The sequence below is a fragment of the Mytilus californianus genome, unplaced genomic scaffold (genome assembly GCF_021869535.1).
Source record: "Mytilus californianus isolate M0D057914Y unplaced genomic scaffold, xbMytCali1.0.p SCAF_3, whole genome shotgun sequence".
Taxonomy (NCBI): Eukaryota; Metazoa; Mollusca; class Bivalvia; order Mytilida; family Mytilidae; genus Mytilus; species Mytilus californianus.
In genome coordinates, this window is record NW_026262679.1 from 38,960,123 (window position 1) to 38,981,959 (window position 21,837).

Genomic DNA, 21,837 nt, shown 5'->3' on the forward strand with positions numbered 1-21,837 from the left:
TTTGTTTTTCTTTTTAGTTGTTAGCAATACGTATAGCATCAGAAATAAGATATTCACAAAATCAAAGCAGAGAAGTTGTCAGGCGGAAAATAGCAGAGAGATCAAATTTTGATGATAGACATGTAAGATAAGATATATGTATAAAATATAAGAGTCTCTAGGCGTGTTTTTAAATTTGTGTAACCTTTGACATATGATTTGTGAATATCCCCTTGCTCTTCTAATCTGTTTCATTTTAAATCAGAAAAACAATTTAAATAGCTTTCGTTTTCCTTAATATGTCGGTGTCCAATATAGAGGTTGCTTTACATATAAGAAAGTAATCAGTCATTAATTTAATCAACGGAAATTTGAAATTAATTATAATCAAATAGGAACAAAAATATCTTTAAAGAATAGCATATGTTTAAAATGATTCGATGTCTCTTTTAACTACAAACAAAGAAGAATTTGAACATATTCATTGAATGTAATCGATCGGTATAAGTGATTTCCATCTCTTTAGTTTTTCGAATTTATGATCAATTGCGTCATATTTAATATTACTTAATACACATTTAGTTTAGTATCTACACTCAAATTGTTTGTTTTTAAGTCTTCAAATGTATTTCCTGATTGTTTTGAAATCATCTTGATTGTATGTATTATGATATTGTCGATGTAGATTTCAGTTTTTTTTTTATTGGCATGTCAACAAATGAAAAATCGATTTGTATGTGTCGTAATATTGTGATTGGAAATGTGGACACATTTCTTAAATTCGATCATAAACGTTGTTTTATTCATAGTCACACACTTCATCGTTGTTGTCCTATGTAAAAAGTGGACATTTTCTTGTTTTTTCTATTCTACTAAAATATCAAAAAAAAAAAACGCCATACACAGGGATAGAAAATTCCCGTACGAAGTTTAAATACTAAAATCAAGAAAGGAGCAATTGTTGTTGGCGTTATAAGTTAAGGTCAAAACAATTCGATTGGGGTAATTTTCGCAGTATAATAAAGGACTCCTGAATATTAAAAGTAAAAATATCATGAAGGTAACAACTTCAAAAATTTAAAGATTTACAAATAAGAGGCATAATCTCTTCTCTGTTGTCATAAAGAATTATAAAATATCATAATATGGTCAGATAAGGATACTTCCTTGTTAAGACTAGAAGTGGTTATTGGTACCAATTATGAGTAAAAATGAAAACAAAACTATATAAATTTGATGCGTCCGAGACCTTCATCAGGAACGATCAAAGCCGAATATTAGAAAGTCAATAAAGTATTAGAACCGAAACAGTTGAAGAGCTAAATGACCAACAAGAATCTTAAGATAATAGTTAAATCCATCTAAGGTCAATGTTGTATGAAGGAGTTGAAACCTTAGTTTCTTTATAATTCATAGATTCACTAACGCACATTTTAAAAAAGATTTGTAATAAAACTTTTGAGCGCTGATGATTTCCTCGGGGACTGATACATGTAGTGCACCAGAAGCGGCATCGACCCAGTGCTCTTAAAAGGAAAACAACACTTTATAAATTGCATGCATCCGAAGCGCCTTTATGGGTTTACCTTCATCAGGAACACACACAACCGAATACTTGAAAGCCAAGAATGTTTTAAGAACCGAAACAGTAAACATGTTTTGGACATTTTATGAATATGTTTCCAAATAACACATCAACTTCCATTGAACATAATAGACAACTATGGGCAATTTTATATTTTACTTTTTTTTCTCTTTTCATTTTGTTGCATCTACATAGAACGACTGCCTAGATATGATACTAGAATTTGTAAATCCTTTAAACATGGACAAGAGAATGGGTAAATTTACTGAAATTACCTGTCGGTCTTTACAACTTGGTGATAGAGTACGTCGTGGTCCTGACTGGAATTCTGGGAACCAGGATAATTATATGGCTGGAACCGTCGTCGGACAAATTTCAGATGGTACGCACATACATTTTTTAGATGAAATGTTGTAGGCCAACAAGCACAAAGTCGGCTCATAATATTTCATTTATGAATAGATAAATGTATAACTAGAATTCAACTTTATGATTTTAAGAATATAATGGTTTCAGCAAGATGAAGAATTACATTCATTTCAATACATATAGCTTTTTAACACAGCGTTTATAAACATGCATAGAAATCCAGGTAAAATACTGATATGTGCAATTCCGGTAAAAAAAAATCTTGTTAACATGTTCATATATATGTGTATGATTTTGGTTTTGTAATATATTCATTTTGTTTGAATACAGAAATTAAGCCTGGAACGACTATGATTTTAAGATTATATGCTTTATTCAAGCATTTCCCTACTTGTTTTCTCGTGTTTTGTATTATCGCTTTAATTATTAAGCCCTGGTAATAACCAGCTGAATACTCTGAACAGATCTGGAACAACAACCTTGCAGAAACAAACCGCTTTTACTGATTTTTCGCGGAAACAATACCTAAAATTTAAAGGAAAGACTGGACACTAATTTATTGGTTCGTCTCTATAGATTGCACTTAATGAAATGTGTCTCAGTTAAAAATCGCTTTCGTAGTGTTTGATTTTAGTTTAAAATACAATGTAAAAAAATTTAGAAAAATTAGTAAATTTCTGTTGATTCAAGGCATGCTATATATTGATTAAATGTTTTACAACTGTTAAACAACTGGCATATATATGTAAGTTGATACTTTTTTCCTTAACACCTAGACATACACATCCCCTTTTGTAATTGATCCTTCATCATTAAAAACTTTCATCCTCCAGTTGAATCCATCGGCAGTATTATTTTCTAACTTTGAAATTATTGTTATCGTAGGGTTAAGTAAAGGATACACGCAAAAATATTCTAATTAAATAATATTCATATTTCATGTCATATAATTTTAACTTTTTGTCTCGTACGAAAAAGTAAAATAACACAAATACCGAACTCCAAGGAAAATTCAAAACGGAAAGTTCCTTATCAAATTGCAAAATCAAAATCTCAAACACATCAAACGAATGGAAAACAACTGTCATATTCCTGACTAGGTACAGGCATTTTCTTAATATCCAGCGGATATTAGACTAATTGATCACTTTATGGTAAAAGCATGAAACTTGGCATAGTGAAAGATTAAGGGGTATAGACAAAATTCAGATATGGAGCCACGAAAAAAAAAATCCAATATGGCCGCCAAATTCAAGATGGCCGACATAAGTATAACATCATTCACTTGATGAAGTCTTCTAATTTTAATGAGTTCAGAAGATGTCACAAACTTAAAAAAATACAATTAAAATATGTCAATTATTATTTTTTTTTTAACCTTATAAAACAGAAATTATCAAAATGGCGTCCGAATTCAAAATGGCGCGTCAATATGTCAGAGTTTGACAGTATTCGTATGTATACACCATCATTGTGTGATAGAAAGTTACCAAATCCGTGAAACTGATCATTTGATATCGACAAAGGCCTACAATGTATCATTAATACCTGGGTGCATAGATTATATTTTCAAAATGGCGGCAATATTCAAAATTGCGCCGTTTAACATGTCAAAAGTTGACGTTTGTTTTTAAGTATGGTATGAAATTATGTAAAAAGTAATGGATCATTTATTTCAATACAAGCACGTATATACAAACATATTATTATTTAATGTAACAGGTGACATATTAACTATGAAATTAAAATGGCCGATACGACTCAAAATGGCGTCTTTGGCGAGTTCTTATTTTTCACAGTTACAGGTAATCTCTTAGAAAATTTCACAATTTTCCTGTTGACAACACAGTTGCCGCCAAGGAATGCTCTGTGGGTTTCTGGATTCGTTTTTGGTTTCTGGATTCGTTTTTGGTAACTGAAGCATATCACGCAGATGAATGGGCAGCCATCGTGAATAGTTGGTGTGATCTAAACCAAGGGATGATCTTTGAGAGAGCTTCAATATATAATAAAAAGTTAGCCTCACGTATAGACCTTATAAATATTAATACTGTCAATTCAAATTGGAGGGTTATATACCAGAATTTAAACTGAGGAGATTCTTTAGATCGTTCCAAACACCACTCTTCAAATTCTAAGATAACCTCATCATCCCTCAAAACATCTTTGTACTGGCAGTAAGCGTTTGACAATAGACGGTAAAGTGTGCACGCTGTAACTTGGTGTGCTCTACGTGTTTTTGTAACATGAGAAGCCTTTAGGAATGAATCAGCTGTATCTGGTGATGTAACCTGTGCATTTACTAAAACACTAGTCAATCCACTATCTTCAAGCCAACTACCAAGTGCTTTGAACGCAACCATTTCTATGTGTAGGCCGCCGAACATCATGATAAAGTTTTCCTCACCATACATCTGTGGCCAGTTCCATTGTATTAGTTTTGCTACTGTGAAAAGGGGTTGGTCAAAAGCAACAACTGGAGTTTGGCCTGGATTTAGCTTTCTTACAGCGCTGCAAATAATGTTCAATGAATGTCGTATCATTGCAAAAGATTTTGCTTGCTCATGAAACAGAGGTAGAAGGGCAGACACTGCTGGTAATTTATTCCCATCTTGCAGTACTGCAGCATGATAGGCGGACCATGAAATATTTGTACCCACTTTAGCCTTAACACTTAAATTTTCCGCAACATGTTTCAGCCATTTGAATTCCCCTTTTAAGGCAGCTGGGAATGAGGACATATCATTGAAAGTTCTCCTTCAACTAATGGGATATCTGGTTCGCGCAATCTTAGTACAGCTGGTGGAAGATTTGAATTACTCTCTGATAAAAGAGAAACTCTCTTTGACTGGCATTTCAACATAGGTTCAGATTGGTCAAATGTTTGAACAATGCATTGAACATCCTCCGAAATATGTTGGAATAAAGATATACCTGTACCATGGATAAATCTTTTGACGATATACTGCTTGGATTGTGGTCAATGTTGTCTACAGCAGATGAAGTAAATTCATTTTGTAGTAGATTGGCAGGGCAAACAATACCTTCTTGGACATAACGAAGACAAGCATCATTGGAAGTAGAAATTTCTAACACTCGGTCATAGGAGACAGATAGTCCAAGTTTGAAGAAATTATCTACTAGATCACGTTTTCTAGTCTTACAGTGGATCATGATTCCCAAATAAGCACAAACTGGAGGTTCATGATCTTCCATGTGACGGTTGGATAGTTTCTTTGTACAACTATACATCAGAAGCTGTGCTATTGTTAATGTCGACTGAGAATATGAACGATCCTGAATGTTGGGTCCAAACTGAATCATACTGACCAAAGAAAGCAATGACTGGGGTACAGAAGCTTCCTGACAATCCTTTGGAAAGTTTCCTCTAAATTCTGAATTTAATTCGAAAATATCTTTACGAACAAACGTAGCTGCTTTTGGTATGTTGACAAACTCATTATACAAAGTCTTCTAAGCCGACTCTCTTCAATGCAGGACCAATGTCATCTTTGAAAGCAAGAATGTTTTCACGGCCTTGTTTGTAAGCATCTAAGTCAGGGAAATTAGAAACAATTCTGTCTTTTAGTCGAGAACTATTAACTCGAGATGAAACATCTGCACCTAGACATGTTATTCTTTCCGTATAAAGTTTACATAGATCTGACAACTTGTAAACACTTATGGTCTCATCGCATGACCTTGTTTCATTTATATAAGAGACTAGTTCTGAAAATGCAATACCATGGATTTGCCTTTCCTTCTTAGATTCGACATTACTAGTATCTTTTTTCATTTCAATTCGAGATGCACCATTATATAAGGAAACTAAACATTTAGAGTGTTACTTTGCTTCCTGTGCAATTAGATCACCAGCGCTTAACTTTGCAAGTAACAACGTGTCATTTAATTTACTGCACATTCTCTCTCACGTGTATCTAGACCAAACGTTGAGGACTCATGAAGGGCTTCTTGGCCATTTTCATTACAGAAAAAGCACACAGACGGGTTACTGGTGGACTGAATTGAAAAGCTATGTCTAGTTTTCTTTTAAGATGTGGTTGCTTTATCATCTATTCTCTCATGTGAGGTTCGTTTTTCTGCTATATTTAACTTTGTCTTGTTGAGTTTTAAGTTGCAAGATTTGTGCCAACATGCTTTGTTGTCAATGAAAGACTGTGCTATTCCAGATCCCTCATCTAAGTTTTCAATGCACACATTAATGCCTTCAGGTCATGAAACTTCTTAATATTGTCAGCTAAAGGTTGATAACCAGCCCCAACATTGAGACGTTTAGAATCAAAAGGACATATTAGTTTTTCGTCTGTAATTTCTTGGCATAGGATGCAAGTTGACCAATCAATATAATTTGAATTAGTCGGTTTGTCATATTCTACACTTGATAACCTGAACGTCTTTTCAGTAGCCATGTTGTAAGAACTATGATCGTAAATTGGTTTATATATTACTTGTGGATAACTTCTGTATGCTAGACGCGTGTTTCGTCTACAAATGACGTATCAGTGACGCTTGAATCGAAAAAGTTAAAAGACAAACAAAAAGTATGTAAAACAAGATTTGATGAACTGAAATCCTGAAAGTTTTGCAAAGCACAAATATTTGTTGATTGTTTATAGCTTTCTAGATATACACGATATAGTTTTTGATAATAAAAATTAAATCATGTGTAAAACGAAAGACATATTTTGTCAGCCATTTTGATTTTTTTATATGGTTTTATATTAAAGAAGGATCGTTAACATCATAACTTACACTGTGCATAGGTTCATGCTTTTACTATAAAGTGATCAATTATAACAATTTTTTGGACTCTTCCTTTTGACTTTTGGCGGCCATTTTGAATTTGTCGGCCATTATGGAATTATTTTTGATTGTTCCATATTCAGAAAATATTGATTAGCATCATAACTAGCAATATGCAAAATTTTGTGCTTTTATTTTCAAATGATCAATTATACCATTTTTTTGGACTCTGCCTCATGACTGTTGGCGGCCATTTTGAAATTTGATGGCTCAATATCCAAAAATGTTGATAAGCATCGTAACTAACACTGTGCAAAGTTTCATGCTTTTACCATAAAGTGATCAATTGTCCCAAAATATTGGACTTAGCTGCTGGACTATAAGCAGAAAATGGTGGAATAAACCTGGCTAAAAGGGGAATGAGTAACATAACGCTGTTCTTACTAGACATTTGCAGAAACTAGGTCTTTACCTAGGATTACACACGGGCTTACGATTACAGTTGACGAAAAACAAGGGGTCATCTCAAAATATAATTATACAACAATAGAGATACATAGCTAAACCAAAGATTTTTTTGATTATTCACAACAGATTTAAAATCGCTGAATTGGATGTCACCAAAAAATCCCCACAACTTTGTATTTTTTAAATTCTCCGATTGCGTGTTCAACCTTTACTCTATAAATAAAGGCAACAGTAGTATACCTCTGTTCAATAGTCATCAATCGAATAAGCGAAAACAAATCCGGGTCACAAACCAAAACCGAGGGAAACACATCAACTATAAGAGGCAAATAACGGAACAACAGAAACACTGAACTGCAACAAAAAACAAACGCCAACATACATATAAACGGACTATTTGATAACAACTGCCATATTCCTGACTTGATACAGGACATTTTAAGAAAAAATGATGGGTTGAACCTGGTGTTATGGCTAGCCAAACCTCCCGATTATATGACAATGTTAAAAATAACGCTAGAATGACAACATTACGTGACAAAAATACAGTACAAATAAACGCAAGAACACTCAGTACAGAGAAACACATTAATAAATAATATCATAGTACATTACAACATGTACACCACAGAATAACAACGGACACCTCCCATGAATCAACGACAGCCCACCAGGACACCACAAACGAATTATAAACTGTGCATCACACGAATGTATCAACGCCACAAAAAGTGATTTATTTTTTGTGACGTTTATATTATCACAGGTAAATTTCTAAAAATAGAAAAGATTTGTTTTATTGTAGACACGTACAAGAACAAGATTGAGTTTGTAATGGTGTTATTTTATGTATTTTATATCCATGACAAGAATATTAAAATGGAATTGTGTTTGTAATGGTGTTATTATTTGTATTTTCTAACCATGTCGGGTTTTCTTCTAAATCAAAACTGTGTATAAACAAAAAATACATGTGCATATAGTTGCTTTAAACTAAAAATCATATAAATGAAATTGTGTGTAATAAGTCTATCTAATGTTCTACACTTCCTCTACATATTCTGGGGATTCAGAAAAATCTGTTGTCTTGTATAAGGTGTCAATACTGGATGTCTGTTCAGATTTATTATGTCGCTTACCAAAAACAGCAAAGAATGATACGCTTTCCCGAAAAACAGAGTACTTATACTTCTCTTTATGTTTTGGGTCCAAAATTGTGTCTTACCTTATTCTAGTATAGCAAAATCAGCTACATTATATACATTCAACCTCAACGAATTACACGCAGCGATGCAGGTCCAAACCCGGTATTGATCTAGTTTTATTAGATGATTTATGGTGTCAGAACTATCAATATGTGTTGTATATGTAATGAAACATACTAGATTTCTATTTCGTAATTGTTTATTGTTTAATGTTGTTATTGTATCAATTCTGATTGTTCAACATCACCTTTAGTTCATTTTCATGTTGATGTGGGTTTTTTTTTCATTAGAACCCGATATTTAGTACCTGTCCTACGATGTTTTTGAAAGTAATTTTCATTTCAAGACGTTGATAATATGAATAATTACTGGGACGACAATTTCATTTTCTGAAGAAAGGAGGCAAGAGATGAAAATGAATATTCTGGAATTCTGTAACACAAAATGCCGGAATCTATTGTGTACAAAAGTGAAAAAAATTTTTCGAGCGGAAACAAATAAGCATGTGTGGAAACAGATTTAATGAATGGTCAATCCTCAAAAACTCTTACTGCGACCTCCCCCCCCCCCCCCTCCTCCCAAGACTTTGGTCTTAAATGTAATCAGATAGGACAGCCTACTTGTTTTATTTGGTCATTGCTGATGTTAATAAAGTAAGCTATTGCTATCTGCCCGACAATCGCTTTCTATTTGACGAAACTTTGAATTCTGAATACACACTGAACATGGAATTTTCCCAATTAAGCAAAAAAAGTACAAAAAACGCCGTCATCAATGAACACCTTTATGTGAAATTTATCATTTAAACTATTTGGCAGACTCTGTTGAAATGTAAAATTGATGTATTCAAAAATAGTTTGAAAATGATAGATAGTCAAATTTTTAGAACAATCAGAATTGATACAATAACAACATTAAACAATAAACAATTACGAAATAGAAATCTAGTATGTTTCATTACATATACAACACATATTGATAGTTCTGACACCATAAATCATGGTCTTGATAGCCGCCGAAGTCAGACAAGTGAACACATTCAACGCTATAATTGTTTTACCTTTATTGATGTTAAATATCACATTATATATCGTTAGTAAACTACTTTTAGTCTGAACAGTCATTTTGATCTTACCATCATCTCATGAGTCTCAAAACTAAATTCTGTACAGGTACTACTGAACAGTCTAAAAATAACCTGAACATATCTTAATTGACTGCAAGCGAATGGTCTGAACAGTCTTTTCAGATCTGTTCAGATCAAAATGACCGTTTAAGACTATATTAACTAGTGTATGTTTACTTTATGTACACATTCTCGCATAAACTGTAACAGACTTGATGAAATAATATGGGTTGTATTCATACGACTTTTTTCTAATTATCAGGAAAAGTTATAGTAGAATGGGACCATGGTGAACAAAATTCCAACGTGCAATGTGACGAAAGTAATACATACAGTCTGAGGAAGGTTGATGAACCTAAAGTACTGGTGGATGAGATGACAGCTGTTGGTTGTAGAGTTGTTAGAGGTTTGTTCATGCCGGTTTTGAGTGGGGATTGTGTTGATCAGTCTTTAGTTTTCTATCTTGTGTTTTTTATACTGTTGTTTGTCATGTTGTCTTTTTTCTTTTATTTTTGAATCATGAGTTTGAGTGTTCCTTTGGTATCCTCGCCTCTCTTATGCACCAGTGAGAAAAATAATTAAATGAACGGTTTATGCTCAGTAAATATACATTCTAATATACATTGTAAGAAATACAGTACAAAATATTATAATAATTTTCAAAATATACTAGTATAATTAAAGGTTGTTTAATCATTGTGTTTGATGTTTTTGGGAGAGTTACATCGACTAGCTAATTGATGGTTTTAATAAATACTAAATTGATTGTTTTATTTGTTTGCATTGAATTTCTGTACAAATTCATTTTGGTCACGTCTTCCAGCACTGTTTGTGACTATGGTGTTGGGAAGCAATGTGTTTGTTAAATATAATTGTTATGCCAAAGTCGCTGTACTTTATGATATAGGAAATGATTGGAGGTTTGGTAATACCGATGGTCTCACATCTAAAACTGTCCCTAAACTTCCAGGTTCGCCATCGGTATTACCAAACCTCCAATCATTTCCTATATCATAAACTACAGCGACTTTATATAATTGTTATGCCAAAGTCGCTGTACTTTATGATATAGGAAATGATTGGAGGTTTGGTAATACCGATGGCGGACCTGGAAGTTTAGGGACAGTTTTAGATGTGAGACAGGAAGGAAAAATTGTGGTGAGTCTATACATTTCTGACTTATTTATGGCATATTACATATGTCGATGTAACATAATTCGATTTAATGATGCTATTACAAGAAATGGAACCAGCGTTGTCGTTTTAACAAAGAATATTTTTCATGTCGGGGCCTTTTATAGCCGACTATACTATGGGTTTTTCTCATTGTTGAAGGCCGTACGGTTGCCCATAATCGCTTACATCCACTTTATTTGAACTTTGTTTGATAGTTGTCTCATTGGAAATCATACCTCATCTCCTTATTTTTATAAAGATTGACCACTGTTACTCGGCGTTATTTTCAGTAAATATGAAGTTATATTAAAAACAATTTGATTTATTTGATACACTTTTCCTCGAACTGTTAGTGATCACTGTTTACTTATTCACCAGTTATTGTTAGAAATCATTGATAATAAGTTATCTAATATTAGTTCTGGGTATTGCACAAAATCATGTTAAAAGTTGTTTTTATATCTTTTACACAGATAATTTAGAGTTCAGTGCTTTTCAAGTACATATTTTAAAATAAACATCTTTTTTGTACCTTTTTAAAAATAAATTTTGAATAAGTTTTGGATTTTCATATATTTTGGCCTCGAGCATCACTGAAGTGAAATTTATTGTCGAAATGTGCATCTTTAGCCAGAGGTATAGGTGGAGGGTTAAGATCTCACAAAACATGTTTAACCCCGCCGCATTTTTGCGCCTGTCCCAAGTCAAGAATCTCTGGCCTTTGTTAGTCTTGTATTTTTTTTTAAATTTTTGTTCATTTACATGTTTCGAAGTTTAGCGTGACGTCCATTTTCGCTGAACTAGTATACACTATTGTTTAGGGGCCAGCTGAAGCCCGCCTCCGGGTGCGGGATTTTTTTGCTGTATTGAAGACCCATTGGTGGCTTTGGGCTGTTTTCGGCTCTTTGGTCGGATTGTTGTGTCTTTGACGCATTCCCCGTTTTCATTCTCAATTTATATTGTGCAGTAAAATTTGTATTGTTTATATATTACTGTACTTCCATTAATCTACATTATCAGGATCTGGCTTCTAAAAAAAAAGAAAAACAGTTAAACCTTTTTGCACTGTCATCTGCATTGTTTGTACGGCATTAGCTAAATTTCGTAAATATAAATTATCTACGGAAAAAATGCACGACTTCTTAAAATTATTAACATATTTACGCGGGTTTGTATTTTATAAAATGAAATTTCTGACTTTGAAGAAAAACATTTTATGACGACAGAGTTGTGCTGTTTTGTCAACACGAATCTATTACTCCAGGTGAGATGGGATTCTAAAAGAACAGCACTTTATAAGATGGGTTTTAATGGAAAGTTTGAAATTAAAGTACAGTGAGTATAAATATATGACTGGATAATTTGTAGTCTAAACTGAAAATTTAAATGACTAATCGTTAGTTATCATCATTTTCCTAATGATTCTTCATAACCATTTAAAAAATACGGTTAAAATTTCGAAAGATTGTTTGTTTAAATGGGAAAAAGTCAGAAATAAAATAAAAAATGACTTGTAATGTAATAAGAGTGCCCGTACATACCTCCTTATTTATACATATCTTTATTCATTTGTTGTTTTTTAATTTCCTTTTTATTCACCGATTCTTGTTTATAAACAAATTTGATTAAAACAACCAAAAAGAATGAAATGGATAAACAACAATAATATCATGTTCTTTCAGAGTCATGAACTGTTGTTTATCTTTCTTCTGTTTTGGACATGATGGTTTGTTAATCAAAATTCGGTTGTGTCCTTGGTGTCTTAGCTACTATAATACGTACGGTATTCAATCAATTATCTAATAATTATTTTGTACCTTCTACAAGTACTGAAGCAGGATATGAGTATCATTCGCAGCACTTGAAACTACTCCATGTTTTGGTTAAGTTTGTGTTGCTCAGTCTATAGCTTTCTGTGTAGTACTTTTATACTGTTTTTTTTGTAGTTTTTTTTTCCCATGATGTTGTCATTTTTTTTATCGTCTTATTACTTTTTATTTTGTCCCCTTGGTATCTTCTGTCGCTTTTTTGTAGTAGGAATATTACGACCCCTGTTGTGACATTACTTAGATTTTTAATTAGTGGATTTACTTTCAAGTGATGCTGCTGTTAGGAGCCAAAACACAGAACCTAGATCTGCATATAACAGTGCACACACCACATACAGTGAATCGGAGAATGAAAGCCATCGCCCAAATTCCAGATCAGCTAGACCCAACTGTACACAAGAACCAGCAGATTATGTCATTCCTATATATTCCGATTCAATAGGTAATACTGATTAAATAAGATCTTTGAATATTGTATGTTTAGGTACTAACATTGTTTTTTTATTGTCAATACATACTCAATATAACACTGTGAAAACTTTCAACCAGAGTCCAAAACGACGTAGAATTCGAAATTAGTAACAAGGTCATCGTAGGACCGTCAACAATAAGCAAGCAAACCCAATATAGCATAGCAAGCTATAAAGGCCAAACATCTAAAATATTTCAAACGAGAAAACTAACAGCTTGATTTATGTAAATACTATAAAAACAAAACATATATGATATACAGCAACAAACTATAACCACTGAATTAAAGGCTCCTGACATGTGATTGGGATATACAGAATACCGCGGGGTAAAACATGTTTGCATAGCACTCGACCCTAACCTAACCTGGGACATTGGTATAACAGCACAACATAAGAAAAAAAGCTATAAAAATCAGTTTAAAAAGACTGAACTAATAAGATCGACACAAAGCACACTTAAACAACATAAAAAAAACTTAAGACATAAAGTTCCGATCAGAGAGAACTCGCAGTCTCTGAAAGCTAGTACATAGCCATAACATAGTACATATATAAGTTGAAACGTGAGTCCGTTAAGATTGGTAATTTAAGTCTTTTGGCATTTTGCAGTGTGTTTGTGGTCAGTGTATATCTAATCGCTTTACAATTGATCATTTTATTTTGTTCTAATGTTGCACTGTTACACCACTGTCATAGATTTTCGAGGAAGAAAATTTGAGCACTCACAAACAAGTTAATTCACGTCAAATTCTTTATTTTTTGTTTAAAGTGTAGCCTAGTGAGCTTATGTGATGAAGGTAAATCCATAAAAGCGCCTCAAAAGTACAAAATGTATAAAGTATTATTTTTCATGCACTGCGTCGATACTGCTGTCAGTGGAAATCAAGTCCCTGATACTGGCATCATTTTAAGATATTAAGCTCCTTTTTTGGAAAAGATTTTTTCAGGTTTGTTTTGGAACGTAATCATTTGTTTTCAATGAATGCTAAAGAAGTTATATAGTTTGTGTTTCGCCTAGCTATAATAGATATATGTCAAAATTTTTCAAACTTTTAACAATGATTTCGCACGTATGGACAATTTTTACCTCGTATTTTTGAAAGATTTCAATAATATTATAACAGGTTTCTCATATGTGAGACTAAGTCAATCTTGTGATTGAATTCTTTAATTGGTACCATGATTTTGTGATTTATAACTCCAATGGTTTTCTTCTTTTTTCTTCAGTTTTAGCATGTTGGAACTTAGTCATATATGCCATTGCATACTATAGAAATTGCATAGTAAATGTCATGCTTAGCTCCAACAGTTTTCCGTCAAATTATTCAAACGTTGCACATTGATTGCACACAACTGGAAAATGAGTACCTCTTCTAATGGACAATCTGAATTATATTTCTGCGGGTTTCCCATGTGTGGAACTAAGCAATTTTTATCATTGAACTCTATAAAGGGTACCCTATTTTGTGGTATGCATAGCTCCAATGGGTTTCCTTCCTTTTTTCCTCATTTTGTCCATGTTGAAACTTTTTTTCAATCGAATGCTATCGAAGGTATCTAGTTTGGGACATGTAAACCTCCAACAGTTCCTAAACAACATTATTCAAACATTAAGAAAAAAAAACAAAAACAAAAAAAACTGTTGGAATGATCTTAAGATTTTTGGTCAATTTCACAAATTTTTTTTTTAAAGTTAAAAATAATATTGACATGCTAGTCGTCCTATTAGAGATTTCCATTAAAATGACATACGTACGTTAGTCGACGTACGGACCTAATGCTTGTTTTTCGTTATCCGATGTTCTTATTTTTTTCTCTCATTCTCTCTTTATCTGTTTGTTTATACTTTTGTGAGAACTTTTCTTTTAAATGATATTTTTCTGAAAATTTCGATATATCGAAATCAGTGTTTGTCAGACTCTGTCTCTTGGTAAAAGTTGAAAATTGAGATAAAGCTATCGCTTAGATTTAATTTCTAAATAAAATTCTTTTCCATTTATTATAGAATTTATAGATAAAAATTCCATGTGCAGGTTGTATTCTAGAAGGTGTGCTCGATTCAGGATTGTTCTGTGTTGTCTAAGTTAACGGGAATGCTATATATATGAAAGACCAGGCAAAATATTTTTTATCCCTTAAAGAATCCATTTTATGGATAAACAATTTGTTGGGTGTCGCCGAGTTTGTTTTTCATTGAAGTGAATGTGTTATAATAAGTGAGAAACATAGAAAAACTTCAGATAAGATTTCGATGTACTATGCAGTCAAAACGGCACGTTATTTTTTCCCTTTTCGATGTTTTTATTCCAATTGCAGTTCAGAAGATCACGATTTTGCGCAACGCTTAAATATAAGTATCAACAGGATATAGAACAATAAGTGCTCATGTTGTTTGAATATGCATATTCAGGAGGAGAAGATGAATATGAATCCGATATTGTACTAGACCGACACGCTGATGCAAGTTTTTAAACGTGCTAGCTCACAAGGTAACTATACGAAGGAAGACATTTTACTCTGCCCGGACACATCATTCTGACTCCGGACCGACCAATTTTTGCTCTTCTAAATATCGTGCGCTTAGCAGAGAGGCAGCCAACCTTAGATTTGAACCGGCCGAGGATCGAACCCAAGACCTCTCGAACTCTAGCAGTGGCGTAGCTACCACTGAGGCAACAAGACACCGACCACTAGGAGAGATAAAGATAATGTTCATTTTATAGTATAGAGTAGAGAGTTCTAAACGTTGACTTCTTTCCCATTTATACACCAAATCCTCATTATATTCTTTAGAAATAAACTTTCTTTCATAAAATGAACAAGGTAGATACAACTATCTTGTTTAGGAACGGACAAAGTATACCTTGTAAACAAACTGATTAAAAAAGAGGTCAAAACTCCGAAACTGACATGATCATGATGATGCTTGATTTTTTTCTTGACAAAGAACTTGTTACTTTTGGTGGACGTAGTTTTCAACAGACACTTGGCGTTGCTATGGAACAAACTGTGCTCCTCTTCCCACTGGCATGTAACTTGATTTATATGACCCACAATTTATAGTTCACCTAGTTATTATAATTATCCATGCATTTTGTCAAGACCCCCAAAACGTTATAAAGTTACAAAACATAGTGGATCTTAAACTTTGATAACTCCAAATCTGTGTAAAAGCAATTAAGATGAGGTCATACCTATAAATTTTGTCATTTATTTTTGTTTTGATCAGGACCTGTCTGTTATTTTATACTGAGAATTAAACTTTAAATAGGCAGTTTCATTGAAATGTATTTATTAATTGCGCATTTTAAACTTAACTTTGATTTAGAAGTTTTAAGAATTCATCCTTTGAGAAATAAATATATGGGTCAAGTGAAATGACAAAGTAATGATCGGTGCATTTGATTACCGGTTACGGTATTAATTATTTTCTTAAAAGGTTGTTGTCAATAAGACATTCAGAATTTAATAAAAAAATATGTAAAGATTAAAAATAGCAGATTGGGTTAAGTTTTAAATAACGTAAATTCCAACAAAGCACCGAGCACAGAATTCATGCAGTCTATGCTCCCTTCCGTCATGCTTCAATGCAATAGACAGAGGTACGTTAAGATAGGTTGGTTATGTCGAGTAATGTCATTTTATCGAAAATCTCTATTGAAAATCTGTTTTTAGGCAGTGATATACCTATGTGTATTGCACTTTACCTAAACGTAATTTATTTGGATTATTATTATCACCAATGACAATTGACGAAATTCTTAAGCCTAATTATTGTTCAATGTTTATGACCGAAAGCTGGTCTTCAAAACAACACGGTGTTACACAGACCTAGACACTGCATTTGTACTGTTTATCATTTTTATTTAAATGAGAAAAAAGACGAGACAAAGCCAATAACAGGGTTTTTGTTTTGTTTTGTCAAAAAGAAGGGCATGTTACGCTATTTTTGAGACACCTAAGGAGCAAATTGCAACCCCTAAAAACACTTTCTGATCCCGAACCACCGTATCAATCAGTGGTTCTAAGATAATTTTATAGAGTATTGTCTGTAATATGCATAAACTTTATCAGTCAGTTATTTGCTGAAGCACTGACATTATGCATACGGTTTATATAAATTAAAACATGCTTATTCCGTATTAATAAGGGGATAAATATAGTTTAAATTTGCCGACCCAACTTCATTGTTAAACCATCTATTGGGAAGATTTTTTAACAATCATTTAATTTTCCCTTTGAATTTAATTTTTTTCAAAAAGTTTATAAACGGCACAAAAAATATATCTGTCATGCTTTGAATGGGGTATAAATAAAAGGATATAAATAAAAAGGTACAATACTTACTAAGGAAACATGAATCTACAAAACTGCCGGATAAATTCAAAAAGGGGTCCATAACATGTGACCAATTCAAAACGCTCGACTATATCAACCAAAGGAACGACCGAAAAACAACGGTCATATTCCTGACTTGTTCCATGCATTTTCCGAAGAAAATGGTAAGTTGAACCTTCTTTTATGATGTAGCTTCCAAGGCAGTTATGCACCATTATCATTAGGCTAAACAAGTATACTAAGAATTATGAAATAGAATTATCGAACCGTCAACAGATCAATGATTACACAAATCAAATATGCATAAAAAGAGATGACTAGTTTCTTATCTTTGTTTTACTATAAACTTCAAATCGTACAGGATAATAAAAAGAACTTTAATTACCGGTGGTCATACTGTTGATAGAACACGAAGGAAATAAGAAAATAAAACTTTCAGACAGTATAAGGGTTGATAGCTTAAAAAAAATAAATCAAAATTTGGCTTTTATTAGTCTAACACAATCCCCACCCGTAGAATCGAAATAGTTTTTCAGCAGTAGCTTTACATTTTTGTCATTAGGTATGAAAGCATATGAAGAAATATGAATCGAACGGTGCAAATCACATTTTACGTTTACCTACAATGGAACTTTAGAATTATTGAGAATGTTTGTTTTGAAAAGAACAGAGTAATTTACAGTCGTCAATAACAGTTTAATGTGTTTATTTTTCATAAAATGTAATGTTTATCCATTATCTAACAAAAGTGAGTGCTATTTGGGAATATCAAGAAGGCTCTGAATGGAAAAAGTATCCAAATGATATAAATGTAAAGATTGAAAAAGCTTATCAAAGAAAGAAAACAGGGAAAACAATCATCGAAATGGATCGTACAACGTAAGTTTGTATAATCCGTTAAGTAATGGTTAATATTTTTTTTATACTTTCAACTATACAGCAGTAGAGCAAGTAACACACATGTCATAAGCACATACAGATAAAAACAGACAGGAAGAAAAGTAAAAACAACGACATAATGTAAGACTGCAGGGTACGCCGCCAGAGAAAGAAATTTACTACTGTACTTAATTACATGCAAATGATTTGCTCATATATAAAAAATACTCGTAAGAAAGGCTAATTTATAATTTTAGCTTCTTATGATCGGTTTGAAATATTGATTTATTTTGTTCATTATACGGAAATGACAGAACTATGAAAAACAACTGCACAACACTATGTATGTGATTATAATACTACCTTATATGACCTCAGAAAGTATTCGATTCAATTCTTATTTGTAATGTACCACATGTAAAACGTACAAAAAACAAAATCTGGTGAATATTTCATATAGTACGCTTAAAATAATGCCAAAGACTGATCCATTGATTGGTATCTATATTTCATTTCCTACTGATTCCGGCTTTGTTGTGGTAAACTACCTCTATTTTGAATTTGGTTTACCTGATATCCTTTCATTATATTTCATCCTTTCATGTAAAGTTGATTACCATAGTGTGTAGTACAAATAAGCTATGGTGATGACATTTCCTTAGTTGTTAATTTAAACAATATTGGCCATTCATCTTGATTCTTTTTGTTTTTGCTTTTGGTATATTTTACATTATATTATGCTTTTTAAGTACTCTACCAATCAATTGTTTTGCCATGGAAATAACTTTTTGCTATACATAAAATAAAAAAATGACAACAATCTGTTCAATTTACATAGTGGAGCCCGTCTCTTTTCTTAGTATAGTGTTCACCTTTTAAAAAGATGGTCAATTCATGGTTTCAGTGGTTGAGTCTATACCAGGAAAAGAGCAGCATGAAAGCGTTATTTTCGATTTCAAAAGGACAATATCAAATACTTTTACATACTTTTGTTATTGAAAACACACTTTTTGTTCGTGCAAACATGCTGATATTATTTTATTGTTAATATCACAAACTAGTGATGAAAGTTGAATACACAACAAATTAATCATGAAGGAATCAGTCAAGAAATAAGGTTTAATTACTCAGACTCGTATCCTTATTACATTTGCACTACTACATAATATTCAAGCTTGAAAATTCAACACTGTAATAAGATCTTTGAATATTTTTTATTGGTATAAATATTGATTTTGAAATCAAACTAAATATTATTTTTATATACATATGCACATTCATTGCTCTACAATCTGTCGATACCTGTATCTTGGCATTGCGCAATGTCATGTTTTTTTCTGACTGTTAATGACGTCTTTACACTAAATCCATTGGATGTTGGATGTGTACTTATTGATATTTTATTTTTTAAACCTGATTTTTATATAACTTTTTATTGGCTTTGAACTAGCTGTTAGTTGTTCCATTGTTTTCCTCTTATAGTTGATGTGTTTCCCTCGGTTTTGGTTTGTGACCCGGATTTGTTTTCGCTTAATCGATTTATGACTATTGAACAGCGGTATACTACTGTTGCCTTTATTTAGTACTTGCATGTACTCTCAGATCTGTACTTAGTGAGTTTTTTGTTGTGGGAATGTATAAATACCCTGCTACGTCCGGCCTTTGTTTTGTGTAGAACTTTTTCTCCTTTGTATCGATCTGATGAGTTACGCCCTTTTCAACTGATTTTTATAGTTTGCTCTTATGTTGTACTGTTACAATCAAGTCCCAGATAAAGGGGAGGGTTTGGCGCCAGCAAATTAGTTTAACCCCGCCACATTCTGTATGGGTCTGTTTCAAGTCAGGTTGTGGTTGTCGTTTGTTGCTGTATATCATATTTGTTTTTCGGTCATTGTTTTTTTCATAAATCAGGTAGTTAGATTTCTCGTTTGAATTATTTTACATTTGTCATTTCGGGGCCTTTTATAGCTGACAATGCGATATGGGTTTTGCTCATTGTCAAAGGCCGTACAGTGGCCTATATGAATAACTTCTATGTCATTTGGTCTCTGGTGAAGAGTTGTCTCATTGGCTATCATACCACATCTTTATATATATATATACTTATATATCCATCCTTTTATATAGAATAGTGACTGATCCTAATATAAAATGCTAAAACTATTAACACATAATTAAATTACAGGTACCAAATATATTTTTCAAGAATGATTCAAGAGAATCCTAGCAATAAGAAAGAACAGTCCGTCCGCAGAACAGGTTGGTAGATAGTATTGCTTTTTTATTCAGTCAAGGACTGTTGTTAAAAACTATGAGAACAAATAGAGTACTTTGGGTTACAAAAAGACTACTAACATGAAATTAAATCTCATTTACAATGAAATAAAATTTTTTTTAGTACATACTCAATCGAGTTTAAATGCAATATATTTTTTTACTTTTTTTATGAAATGAAACAGAGAACATGAACAATGTATTTAATGTCTAGCTTCAAGAAGAGGTTGTTTTAAATATATCCAGCAAACCTCAAATCAGGAATCACTTTTTATAAATAAAGGCAACTGTATTTTACAGGTGTTCAAAAGTCAGAAATCGATTGAGAGAAAACAAATCAGGGTTACAAACTAAAACCGAGGGAAACCCATCAACTACAAGAGGAAAACAACGGAACGACAGAGACACTGAAGTGCAACAAAAACAAACGCCAACATACAACGAACTATTTGATAACAAGTGCCATATTCCTGACTTGATACAGGACATTTTAAGAAAAAAATAGTGGGTTGAACCTGATTTATGGCTAGCCAAACCTCCCACTTATATGGCAATGTTGAAAAATATCGCTAAAATGCCAACGACAGAAATACAGCACAAACAAAAGCAAGAGCACTCAGGACAGAGAAACGCACAAATAAATAATATAATAGTCGCCACAAACTCTTTTTACATATAAAGCATTCGGAAAACAGTCTTTTATGATATGCATAATACTTCAAGGATATTACTAATCAAAAGTCACAGAATCAACCGTTTAAAAAGTTAATAGTGGTTAGATTTACAGTATACCTCGTGTGTGAAACCTAAAAACTTCTTTACTTCTTTGTACGCTTTTTCAGTGGATTTTTTTCCTTTTTTTGTAAGAATTCGTCATACAGCCTTAACTGTTTCGATATTTGTTAGCTTAAGTATTTCAAATTAATGCTCGCACACGGGGTTTGAAATAATAAACATATGAAAGTAAATTATAACATTTTACTTGTATTTTTTTTAGATTAAGCTGAGAGGTAAAAAAGAAGATTTTTCGAAAAAAGAATGAAATTTAATTTACATTAACTAGTTACAGTAATTCATATATATTTCTCTTTCTCATAATATTGTAAGCAATTACATCGTTTTGTATCATAATAAATCTAATACCTATTCAAGACTTATTGATATTTCTCATTTCAATCCCCTCCACACACACACTCACACATACATATGTATATAACGAATATCCTTCTTTAGTAGCAATTGCTCGATGTAAAATGGTTATCAATTCTTGTATGAAATCCTGAAAACCATACAGTGTACAAATCGGACATGGTTTGGTGAAAAGATCTGTGATCTTGGAAATTACAAATTTACGTTAGTACCAACACAATTT

The 21,837-nt window shown here is 32.5% G+C and overlaps 1 protein-coding gene across 1 annotated transcript; it reads left to right on the forward strand.

The window, feature by feature from the left end:
• Positions 1-23: 23 nt before the first annotated feature.
• LOC127733549 (uncharacterized) lies at positions 24-21,595 on the forward strand. Its single transcript, XM_052242895.1, has 9 exons — positions 24-122; positions 1,760-1,946; positions 9,759-9,902; positions 10,569-10,654; positions 11,937-12,007; positions 12,771-12,943; positions 18,062-18,191; positions 20,377-20,450; positions 21,463-21,595. Exons 2-9 carry the CDS (start codon positions 1,775-1,777, stop codon positions 21,465-21,467), a joined length of 855 nt encoding a protein of 284 aa, XP_052098855.1. The 5' UTR covers positions 24-122; positions 1,760-1,774; the 3' UTR covers positions 21,468-21,595.
• The last annotated feature ends 242 nt before the right edge of the window (positions 21,596-21,837 follow it).

Excerpts from the sequence above, each read along its gene's own strand:
- LOC127733549 (XM_052242895.1), top strand. The coding sequence starts at position 1,775 with ATGATACTAGAATTTGTAAATCCTTTAAACATGGACAAGAGAATGGGT. Across the intron at positions 1,947-9,758 it reads CGTCGGACAAATTTCAGATG|GAAAAGTTATAGTAGAATGG; the intron begins GTACGCACATAC and ends TCTAATTATCAG. Across the intron at positions 9,903-10,568 it reads TGGTTGTAGAGTTGTTAGAG|GAAATGATTGGAGGTTTGGT; the intron begins GTTTGTTCATGC and ends TTTATGATATAG.